The 11,515-nt window shown below is 38.0% G+C and overlaps 1 protein-coding gene across 5 annotated transcripts; it reads left to right on the forward strand.

Moving 5' to 3' along the window:
• Positions 1 to 289: 289 nt before the first annotated feature.
• Positions 290 to 10,441, forward strand: usf1 (upstream transcription factor 1). Of its 5 annotated transcripts, none has more exons than XM_083985563.1 (12): positions 290 to 325; positions 1,422 to 1,492; positions 1,589 to 1,638; positions 2,880 to 2,998; positions 4,917 to 5,030; positions 5,827 to 5,980; positions 6,857 to 6,944; positions 7,069 to 7,127; positions 7,219 to 7,313; positions 7,544 to 7,594; positions 8,280 to 8,408; positions 9,593 to 10,441. In XM_083985563.1, exons 2-12 carry the CDS (start codon positions 1,485 to 1,487, stop codon positions 9,680 to 9,682), a joined length of 957 nt encoding a protein of 318 aa, XP_083841689.1. In that variant the 5' UTR covers positions 290 to 325; positions 1,422 to 1,484; the 3' UTR covers positions 9,683 to 10,441. The 5 variants fall into 5 exon arrangements, with proteins under 5 accessions (XP_083841689.1, XP_083841690.1, XP_083841691.1 ...); XM_083985564.1 differs by having other exon boundaries at positions 2,880 to 2,992; XM_083985565.1 differs by lacking the exon at positions 7,544 to 7,594.
• The last annotated feature ends 1,074 nt before the right edge of the window (positions 10,442 to 11,515 follow it).

Raw genomic sequence — 11,515 nt, forward strand, 5'->3', positions numbered from 1 at the left:
TGAGCTTCCATAGGCTAGAATAAAAAATAAAAAAAACTTTCCCTACAGTCTTCCGGTTGTACTTCCGGGTTTACTTCCGGTGCCACAGTAACGTTTTACAGTTTACACTTTTACTACGATAATAAACAAAACGAAATTGTGTCAGGTGCCACGAGTGGTGTAATAACACTTATGCATCATTCATATTGCTTTGTAATGTACAATTTAATATTTTAAAATTCATATTTAGGAGCAGAGTGACTTAACTTCCTGTTGCGCATGCGCATCCCCGTCGCCGCGGCGCAGGTCTGTTGACAAATATCGGGGGAGGGACCACTGCTGCGGCGTAAGTAGATCTTTGTTCACATTGTTATATTCTCTACATAACTGAGCATTTTGTACACAGCGTGGCTCGTTTAATATCAATTCACATCGTCAGTAGCAGCCGCGGGCACTGCTTCCACCGAGCTAGTGCAAAAAGAAAGTGTTTTATTTATTAAAACATCTGTAAAAACCGCTGGGGCCGACTCGACTGGTAGTGGAGCAGAAATTTAACGTCGAGCTAGATACAAGCGGCACTGTTCACTTCCGGTCAAATTACCAAAGTAAAAGACTCTGTTGACGCACATATCGCCACGTAACAAGGCATTTAAATACCTAATGTTTCTGTTTTATTTTGGGATGCATTTTGTCGTCGACTTCTGGAAAATAATTTGTATTTATCAAAATTAACTTGCAGTAATATCAGGTTTGGTGTCATTTTAAAGGACTCAAAACGGGAATTTATCTTAAATAATCTCAAAATATTTTTTAGACAAATATAAATACCCTATTTTTTCCTACTTTTTTTTAAAGAGCTCTCTATATATCGTGATTCACTTACATGCACAACATCTATATCAATATTTATTTTATCTTTCCCTTCATCAGACCTCAGGAAACTATTTTTGATTTTTGTTTTGTAATATTATTATGACTCTTGTTGTATTTATTTATTTACCTTACTTGTATTACGTTTTTTATTCATAACTTTCCTGTTATTTTCCTTACTCAAACACTGACATGTTCTGCTCAGTTTTCAAGTATATATACATTTGGTAAAAGTAAAAAAGAAAGAAGTTTTTCAAATTACTGCTTTTCACCACACGTATAAAAAAATGGCGCGTTTTTTTTTTATTCTAACCGCGGTAGTATGTGCTTTTATTGTGAAAGAACAGGAGCCAGTTTCCGTTGTTGCCCCTGGTAACGTCGTTGGCCTTGACTAGCCTAGTTACAGCAGCAAGCTACCAAACCCCTGCTCTTCTAACGCTGTGTTATCGGCTTTAAACCTCTGCTTTATAGGAACACAGACGATTAAAAGTCACGTAAATATCCGAGCTAATGCAGTTTAGAGTAAGTTTGTCCCGTGTTTTCTTTTTAAAACTTGTGAACTTGTTTGACAGTCTGGCTGTGGGAGCGAGTGAAGGCAGGTCTGGTCTCCTCGTTCAAGACTGTAGTCGGTAGAAATGAAGAGGTGAGTGTCACTGTCAACTATTATTATTATAACAACGAAAACAACAGATGATTATTAATATGGTATTAATTATTAACCATAACGTGTGTGCTGCAGCCAACAGAAGAGCCCTGAACCTGATGGGAGCGTCACCGTCAACGAGGAAGGTAAATAAATAGTCTATTGTTGTGTTGTCTTATGAACTTATTAAACATGTATTTGTGCTTTTAATAATGAGTCAGACAGAGGTTTGAAAGTTAAAATCTCACTGACTGGTTAAGACTTTCAGTTTACTTAAAGACTTCAAGTTTATGTTAATGTGTACAGATCAATGATCTCCAAAAGACATAAAGATACACATGACACATTCCCTTAACATTTAAAATATATATATATATGATATACCATTTCAAAATGACAGAAGGCTGCTTCTTTGTTTCCCTTTTTCACTCTAAAACTGTAGAAAACTAAAATAATACACTGATATTGATTAAAATATTGCAAAAACGGCAGGGGCGTAACCAGACATTTTTGATAGGGGTGGCCCAAGTGGGACACTGACTTATGGTGGGGCTGGTATGAAGCGTGAACACGTCGTTCACACACACCCACACAGGTTTTGGCCATACCCATTTTGTCTGCAAAACCCATATCTACTTAAATTACTAACACTGTAAGAAAAACTAGACAGGGAAATACAGAAAATACAAAATACAAGAGTGTCAACATACAATTGTGATAGAAAACCTCAATGAGCAAATAATTACTTGACAAAAGCCAGTATAAACAATGTATAAAATGCCTCCCTTTCATGTTTACCTTTTTTTAATGTCTTTTGGAGATCATTTCGTCTTCCACTTGCTGAACTGTTCACATTAACAGACATTACCCAAACTTTTGCATGACACTGCATGTTGTGTTTCAGTGTAATCCATTAAAAACCCTCTGAAGCCACTACAAATGTATGCACTTAAACATTTTAAACCATACATTTTAAACTTCTTTCACTTTGTTGTTATCTATGTTTGGCTGGAGAGTAGAGGGCAAAGAGATGGTCATTTAGACATGAAACCTCAGGCAGTGAAGGGGTCTGAATACTTTCTGAACCCTCTGTAAATACTCTCCTAAATGTCACTAATACACTGCATAGAGTTACACACACCCAAAATTAAAACACTGAGGAATTAAAAACACTGAGGAAACGCTGTCTTACGCTCAACATTGTGCAATTTGCAGTGGGCAAACACTAGAGAGTGGATAAAAACTAGGATAAATAGAATAGAATAGAATGAAATAAAATTAAATAGATATGTAAATGATATACATAAATAATTCAGAGGAATAAAATATGGTGTCAGAGCTGTTGTTTTGCAGATGTTGTGTTGACGGTGTTGTTGCGTTCCCACAGGGTCCGTAGCCACCGCTGAGGATCCTGCAGCCATCGCCACCATCCAGTCCGCTGCCACCTTCACTGACCAGCCCATCAAATATCTGTTCAAGACGGAGGGAGCGGGCGGACAGGTAGGAGTAAGTCAACACATGCACTTCAACTAATAATCATCATAATATTACACATTAACATTAGTTCAACTGCATTAATTCGACAGCGGGGGGAAATTAATCTGAAGGGGTTTTGGTATAAAACTGTGGATACATGTTGTTGGTTTGAAGCAAACTGCAGCTTTAAGAGGGTGTTCAGACTCCTTTACTTTCTGTACACTGTTGTTGTGTAGTAGATTACATTTATGTTTTGTTTTAACATCTTTTCACTTTGTTGATGAATGGGCATATTCAACATATTTATTTATATTGCACTTTTTTTTAAAAACAGTCCAAGTTGACCAAACTGCTGTACAACATAAAAACACAAGTAAAACATGTAATAACAATAAAACTAAATAGATATAGGCAATGTACAGTAAAAACATGCAATAAAACAATAAAACAGAAATGAATTTGTATCAAACCAAACTAAAATACCAAGGAAAAGAGATTTTAATAAAGACTTTAAATGCTCAAAGGGAGAAAAGAAGCAAACGGTGCCAGTGCAGAAAAATGAAGGGGTCTGAATACTTTCTGCACGCAGTGTAAATATCCAGTATCTCCTGACTCCACCCCCCCTCGCTGCTGAAAATCAAAACAATAAAACAAACAAAGCCGGGGGTCAAAAGGAAAAGTCGTCACAAGGCCCCCGCCCTTCAGGCCGTCATGGTGATCCAGTTCTCTGATCATATCGGCTACAGTCACAGCTTTGTAAAAGGAAAAAAAGAACAGAAACAGAAAAATATGAATATGAATTACAGGATTTCTAACATCATATAAATAGACGATATGCACATGCAGGTAAAACAACCTCCAAATTTTTTTTTTAACCCAGGCTGCAGCACTTGGCCTACAACGGACGCGTTTCAGCAAGAAGCTTTTCTTCATGACGTGTCTCAGTAGTAAACATGCCAGGAGGAAAATACTCAGTATTCATATTGAATCAGAAGTAAACAAGCGATAAATGAAGTGCATCTGTTACACAGCTACACATATACATATATAAATTCACTGGAGTCAGAACAAATATACAAGTAGAAAACAGATAAAAATAGAAAAAGATCTTAGGGCTGAGAAACAGCATTGCACATATAAAATATATCCACTGAAGGGCTATTTAAAGAATAACAATTTACAGATAATAATAATATATACTACAGATCCATCATAAGAAGCAGCTCAATAATAACTCTCAGGGTGCCATCGGCCGATCTTCCTCTCTGGTCCTGATCCTACTCTTGTGATCTGATACGTGGGTTTTTAAAAAGTTAAGAGGTTGTTTTACCTGCATGAGCGCTGCTGGCTCTTTGTGTGTTTTTCTGCAACTGTAAACAGTTTTTTTTTTTTTTAATCGATATTGGGTGTGCCCACTTTTTCTACGCTCTTGATAATTGTGACATATTCATATAATCCTGGTCTCAGGAGCTCGTGAGCAACTTAACTTCATGGAGAACCTAAAAGTAGAAGTGAGACCAGGGTTCAAAGTATGGAAAATGGAAACTATTGTATGGAAATATATTTATCTTAATACTTATCTGGCTTATCTGGCTTTGGTCTTATCTGAAGTTATTGGGTTAATTATTTTGTATGCGCTATTGTACCTAGCTACAATCTCCTGGAAATTATTTGGTTGCACAATGGCATACCCATTCAGAATAATGAAAACAAATGATTAACTGCATGCTTTATTTTATATTATGCACATCTATTTACTTAAATATCACAAATTATTTGAATTTCTTTACCGAGAAGTCTAGAAATTAAGGTCTGGAAAAAGTATGGAATTTGGAATTTCAAATGTGAGGGACCCTGGATACAGTATACAGTATATTATAATGTATTGTGTGTGTGTAGAGGTAGCGACCGCTGACTGGGTGTGGTGTGTTGGTGTGTTGTGCTGCAGGTGACCTACAGGGTCATCCAGGTGTCGGACGGTCAGCTGGAGGCTCAGTCGGACGGAGCTGCAGCCGTCAGCCTGGTGGCCGGCTTCCCCGCCACCAGCCAGACGGTCACACAGGTGAGAGCAACACTGGTGCTCACCTGTAGGAGCATGCACCTGCAAACAAACACTTTCTATTCTTTCCTTCTTCTTTGTTTTTACCAAAATACAGTGACAAAAGTGGAAAAAAAAAAAAAAAACGACAGGAATGATAGAAGTAGGTCACAGGGTCGTCACATGGAGTTTACATCATCTCAGTCAGTCCTTAAAGTTTCTGCAGAAGATTCAACTTAACGTCAGTGATGATGAACTGGTATTGATTGTCACACAGCAAAGGTCAAAGGTCAACACCACTGTAGACTTCACAAAAACGTATATTTTTGCCCGACACACCGGATATGACACCGTTTATCACAAATACCAAGTCTAGTTCCAGAGAATGATGATGATTCAAAGGTCAGCCTCACGGTTACATTATAAACACATTCAACAGACTGATGATACATCAGTTTAAATGGAGTTTCTACAGGTCACATCTGGTTGCATCTGTATTTTATTTAATAATAACAGCTCCATTAGCACAGTGTTATTAATCACATTTATAGTTGTGATTTTTATTTTTCCTTCAGTTTTTTTGTGGTGGATTTGGTGTTGTTACACTTTATTGTTATTTCCTTCCTGGTTGTTTTATTAATGCTCTCTTTTTGTATATTACAGATGTTCATATATCTAAACTATGCAGTGCTCTATATACTATATTGTATTATTATTACAGTATATCTAGGTCGAACGGTATCAAAATTTGGATTCCGAGTGTTTGTGTCAGTGTGAGTTTTAACGGTGTAGCTCTGATGAACTCTGTGTCCGACCTCAGGCCGTCTTCTCTCAGTCCGAGGGGCTGGAGGGCGACGCCAGCGCCGAGACACAGTACACTTACTACCCCGCCACCATCGCAGACGCCACGACTGGCACCATGGTAACCACGGTGCAGGCGTCCGACACGCTGCTGGGCCAGACCACGCCCACAGGTAATTCATTATGAGTGGAGGAGCTGAACTGAAACTGATGTTAGTTAATAATATAGAAGTTAAGATAAGTTAAATGAGTGAAAAGCAGCTTTTTAACTCCTGTTTCCTTCTGGGTCAAATTGATCCAGTCTGTTCCCTTCCTCCATCCTTCCTTCTTTCCTTCCTTCTTTCCACCATCCTTTTTCCCTTGCTTCTTTCATTCCTTCCTTCCCTTCGTCCTTACTACTTCTTCCTTCCTCTTTTGATCCAATTGACCTGGTCCGTTCCCTCCCTTCATTTTTCTTTCCTTCCCTTTCCCTTCCTTCTTTCCACAATCCTTTTCGCCTCCCTTCCTTCCTTCCTTCCTTCCCTTCGTCCTTTCTTCTTCCTTCTTTTTTGACCCAAGCTGTTGCCTCCCTCTATCTATCAATCTTTTCTTCCTGCCCTCCTTCCTCCTTTCCTCCTATCGTTCCTTTTGTCCTTCCTTCCTTCCTTCTTTCCCTTCGTCCTTCCTTCCTGCCTTCCTTCCTTCTTTCCCTTTGTCCTTCCTTCCTTCTTTCCTTTCATCTATCCCTTCGTCTTTCCTTCCTTCTTAACTTCCTTCCTTCCTTGACTTCCTTCCTTCGTCCCTCCTTCCTTGACCCAGGAGGACAACAGGAGGGTTAAAAACATTTACATGAATGAACTTTTCTTTCGATGCTTTATTAGGTAAAGTTTTACTCATCATTGATCAGCACTAACTGTATTTATAAACGACATACTAATGAGTATTAATGCATTATAAATAGAGAATTCAGTATTTATCAAAGCGTAACTAATGCCTAATAGTGTGTACTCATTATAAAGTGTTTCCCTTTATTGTGGCGGAGCAGCTGACGTTGATGTTTTGTTTCACAGGGCAGCTCTACGTGATGATGTCACCACAGGAGGTCTTGACGGGATCCAATCAGAGGACAATCGCACCGCGCACTCAGCCGTACATAGCGTAATTACATCTTCATTTAACAGCAGTCACAGTGCAGCGTTGCATCTCGTTAACAACAACAACAACAAAAAAAAGGTGATGAGCCGGTTTAGTAACTGGCTGTTTTGGATGTTGTGTGTTGCAGGAAGCAGGAAGCGCCTCGAGCTTCCAGAGACGAGAAGCGACGAGCTCAGCACAATGAAGGTCAGAGTGTTTCTGGTTTTAAAATATCTGAACGACGGGAGTTAAAAAAAAAAGAAAAATTTTCATGTTCTTAACGTTGTTGTCCACACAGTGGAGCGCCGGCGGAGGGACAAGATCAACAACTGGATCGTGCAGCTGTCGAAGGCGATACCGGACTGCAACGTCGACTACACCAAGACAGGACAGGTGAGAAAAAAACATCTCAATTATTTTCTTTAATTTTACGATAACGATAAACTTGTATTGTATTAGGGGCCATAAAGTCCTAGTTTTATGAGAATAAAGTCATAATGTTCTATTTAACCTGGTGTTTTAGAGGAGGAAAGTTGTTAAAATGAGGCTGTGGAACATTTTGTGAGTGGGTTTTTACAAACAAGGAGATACTTAATCTTTCACCACATTGTCATCGGCATCAGGACAAGAATACGCAGGAAAATGCATCTAATCCGCAGAAAGAACCAGAACAGGTACCGTATCCATTTACCGGTACAAGTACCATTTTTTTCTCATAAATTTACAACTTTTTCCTCATAAAAATTGCCACTTTATTCTAGTAAAATTGTGACTTTTTCTTGTAATATTATGACTTTATTCTTGTAAAACTATCACTTTGTTCTCTAGGTCTGTGAAAAAAATGTTTTCTCAATGTGGCCCTAATTAAAATGTAATTTTATTTTCTTTTATATATATATATACTTATATACGCTTATCCGTTTGTTTTCTTTTTGAGATAGTAAAAATACTCGATGATGTTAAATTGCACATCGTCAAAACAACATCTACGATACCATGGTAGGCATGTCAGTGGCGTGCAAAATGAGCTCACCAAAACAGTTTTCCAATGAATCAGTGCTAAAAAGTTACAGGTATTCACATCAACAAAATGACATCGGCGCCCAAATTGTTGCACCTGTTTCATTTAGTTTTGATGCATAGTGCAGGTTTTCTGTTGATCCAATAAACCTCATTTCACTACTGAAGTATAATGCCACTGTATATCACGCACCTCTACTCTGCAGTCAGGGGAACAAACTTCCTCTTATGATTTCATATCATAAGAAGACGTAGAAAAAGGGCAATTTGTTCTTATTTATTTCCTGTAACTCTCATGTTGTTGTTGTTGTTGTTGTTGTTGTTGTTGTTGTGTTTCAGAGTAAAGGAGGAATCCTGTCCAAAGCCTGCGAGTACATCAAGGAGCTCAGACAGAGCAACATGAAGCTGGGCGAGGACATCAGTACTCTGGACCGCCTCCGCATCGACAACCAGCTGCTCAGACAGGAGGTTCGTAGGAGCTGTAACGTTTCTTTATCACGTTGGTTTTAGTTTATTCACAGGGAGAGTTTGTAATGACTTTAAACACTGACACAACAGACACAATCTGAAACACAGACACACCCTGATACAGAAACATTATTAAACGCTCTGGTGGACAAGTTGTGACCTGCACATTCACCACGCTATGAGATAATAACAGAACGTTACCAGACAGAGTTGTTTCAGAGGGAAATTCATGCAAAACCGCTGATGTCTAAAAATACTGACAATTAAACAGAGAATCCGCGGGGTCTTGAAAAGTATTAAAAGGTGATAAATCAATTTTGGGAAAATTAAGACCCTTCAAAAGTATTAAAAAGTCTTTTCACAACTTTATAAAGTCTTACATTTTGAAGGTATTTTTTTCTTAATTAGCTGTCCAAGAGTTTAGTCCTAAAAAAACATTGTGAAAGTGTGAATTTATTTGTTTTAAGATGAACCGGTACATAAGAAACTAGGCTATTGTGGGTGCGTTTATGAATTGTCTCTGAGAGCGGCAGAGCAGAGTTCTGAGAGAGTTTACTTTTGTCTTATGAACATTGCATCTGACGTCTGTATTTATGCTGCTGCATTCAAAACAACTCGGAGGTCGTAATTCCCAACTCGGAAATTTCCGACTTCCGACATCATTGCGTTCACGCTGCAGGAACTCGGAAGAAAAAAAACATGGATACCTGAAGGAAGTTTGGCGTATTGTGGCTCATAGCTGAATACGAAAAATAAATGCAGCAGTAAATGATGTTTATTTTGGAGGAGAGGAGACGCTGCAGATGAGTGCACATATAATGTTACAGCCTTGATAACAGTTAAACGTTATTTCCGTCACATACGAGGAACCACAATTTCACACAATACAACAATCACAGCTTAATATAAACGTATTTCATATAGGCTACTGCAGTAATACACAAAAATATGCATTCAAACCTCAACAAAGAACTTAAAATGTCGGAGCTCTGAAATGATACCCGAGTTTCCGACCTGTAATTTCCGAGTTCGACGCCGTTCAATTCATTTTTTACAACCCGGAGCAACCCCGTTTTTTTCCGACTTCCGAGTTGTCTTGAACGCAGCATTAAATAAAACTCAGAGCCAGTTAAAACAAATCGCTGCTTCACCTCTGTGTTGTTGTATCTGCTGTTGCTGCTCAGGTGGAGGACTGGAAGTCCAAGAACCAGATCCTGAGGAACCTGCTGCGACAGCACGGCATTGTGGGATCATCCAGCTCAGACCCCCAGTGAGGCGCATCAGCAGAAAACCACCACATATGGGCCAAAAGAGTACTTGAAACACTTTTTTGAGATACTTTATTTGTGATCGTGTGTGCATGTAATAGGGGAAAACAACTGAATATTGTCATTAATATTCAAACCCAGCTTCTTTTGCTAAATGACGACCTGAAATATAAATATTATCTTTGAAGCTTTTTACAAGAGATTTGAAAACCCCTTCTTCGCCTGGTGAATCCAAACCCCCATCATGGTAACACAACGTGTCTGGGCGGGAAAAAGAAGCGAGAGAGAGAGATAAGAGGAAAAGAATTGAATTTGTAAAGTCCTCGCTGGATGCCTTCCTCCACCAACATTATGATTGTTCATTAACCTCCAGTGCAGCGAGCTCTGTCTGCAGCCTGTTTCTTCTGCTTCATCTCTGCAGTTTTTTCTTTTTTTGCTTCTCTGTATCAAACGCACTCATGTTAACGTCGCAGAACAAAACAAACAAACAAAAAACCCAATTGTATTGACGCTTTGACTTGATTTCACCTTTTTATCAATATCACTCTGACTAGTCCAAACAGAGTCCATTTTCATCCAGATCATGGTCCTGCTCTTTTTTTTCTTCTTTTTTTTGTATGTTACTTCATTAAAAACCTCACTGGGGACAATAATTACATTGCAACAATGTAACTAAGTAAATAAAGAGGGGTTGTGAAGTGAGCATTGCATTAGGTAGGCTATGTACTGTATGTCTTTATAATAAAAATCAAATAATATACTGTATGTTATAAACCACTTTCAGCTGTGTTTATTAAAGTTGGTAAGTTAGTTAAAACCACGTAGTAGTGACATTTTTATAAAAGATACAGACCACGATATAGGTTTCTTCCTCCAGACCAGTCAAGACCGCGGCTGCTGTGACAGCTTTTTTTGTTTTTTAACCACAAATGTCTCTCTGTCACTCACTCGCTTTGGTAATTCAATAAGTTTAAGATAATTCAAATAGTTGTACTAAAGTATCTGCTTGTGTTAAACCATGTGAACAACTCGGTGTCACAGTGGGAGGAGACTGTTCTTCTGTTCAATCCAAACTTTACATTTACATTAAATATGGTTTAGATTTTATATCAAATTATTACTTTTTTTTTTTAGCTGTGGAGGAATAATATGAATATTTTCAGATTAAGTTTTACAAAAAGTGCATTTATTATCAGTGTAAGAAAGTCCAGAAATTTGTTGGACAGAAGCTGTGCAACAATTTAAAATGTAGTTTATTTTTAGCTGAGGAGGAATAATGTAAATATCGAGCCACATGATTATTATGAGGACTGGCACTGAATACAGTAATGGTCTTGACTACAACACTTTATCAGCATTATTTCAAACCACAATATGTCATACATTTCAATTTGAAATGAAATTCACATCCATTTCCAAAGAACTCATTTGAGGAAAACATTTGCTTGCATTTAAAACAGTACAAGCTTACAACATATCAACAAGGTAAAATAAAATAAAATAATAATTACAGGGGTTGACATTTCAACAAAGTGCTTCAAGCGAATACAGGACTGTAAACTCAAAGAGCAAGAGACTCTGACATTGTTTCATACAACTAATTTATGGACTGGTTTTCCTCCGATAACACCTTTAGGGATGTTATATAGTTTTTAATTTCAGTCTTAAAACAGTTTATTGTGGGCTTGCTGTTATTCCATTTATTCTTGTGTATATGATGCTTTCCCATAATGAAAATAATGTTCTTGATTACAACATTTAGTTATTGCAAGTACAACGCGGTCTTATTCTGCGTCTTATTCTGAAGGCGTCTTATTCTGAAGGCGCTGAACCGGAAGT

The sequence above is a fragment of the Trachurus trachurus genome (genome assembly GCF_905171665.1).
Source record: "Trachurus trachurus genome assembly, chromosome: 13".
Lineage (NCBI taxonomy): Eukaryota > Metazoa > Chordata > Actinopteri > Carangiformes > Carangidae > Trachurus > Trachurus trachurus.

Excerpts from the sequence above, each read along its gene's own strand:
- usf1 (XM_083985563.1), top strand. Across the intron at positions 1,639-2,879 it reads CGTCACCGTCAACGAGGAAG|GGTCCGTAGCCACCGCTGAG; the intron begins GTAAATAAATAG and ends GCGTTCCCACAG. Across the intron at positions 5,981-6,856 it reads GGGCCAGACCACGCCCACAG|GGCAGCTCTACGTGATGATG; the intron begins GTAATTCATTAT and ends TTTGTTTCACAG.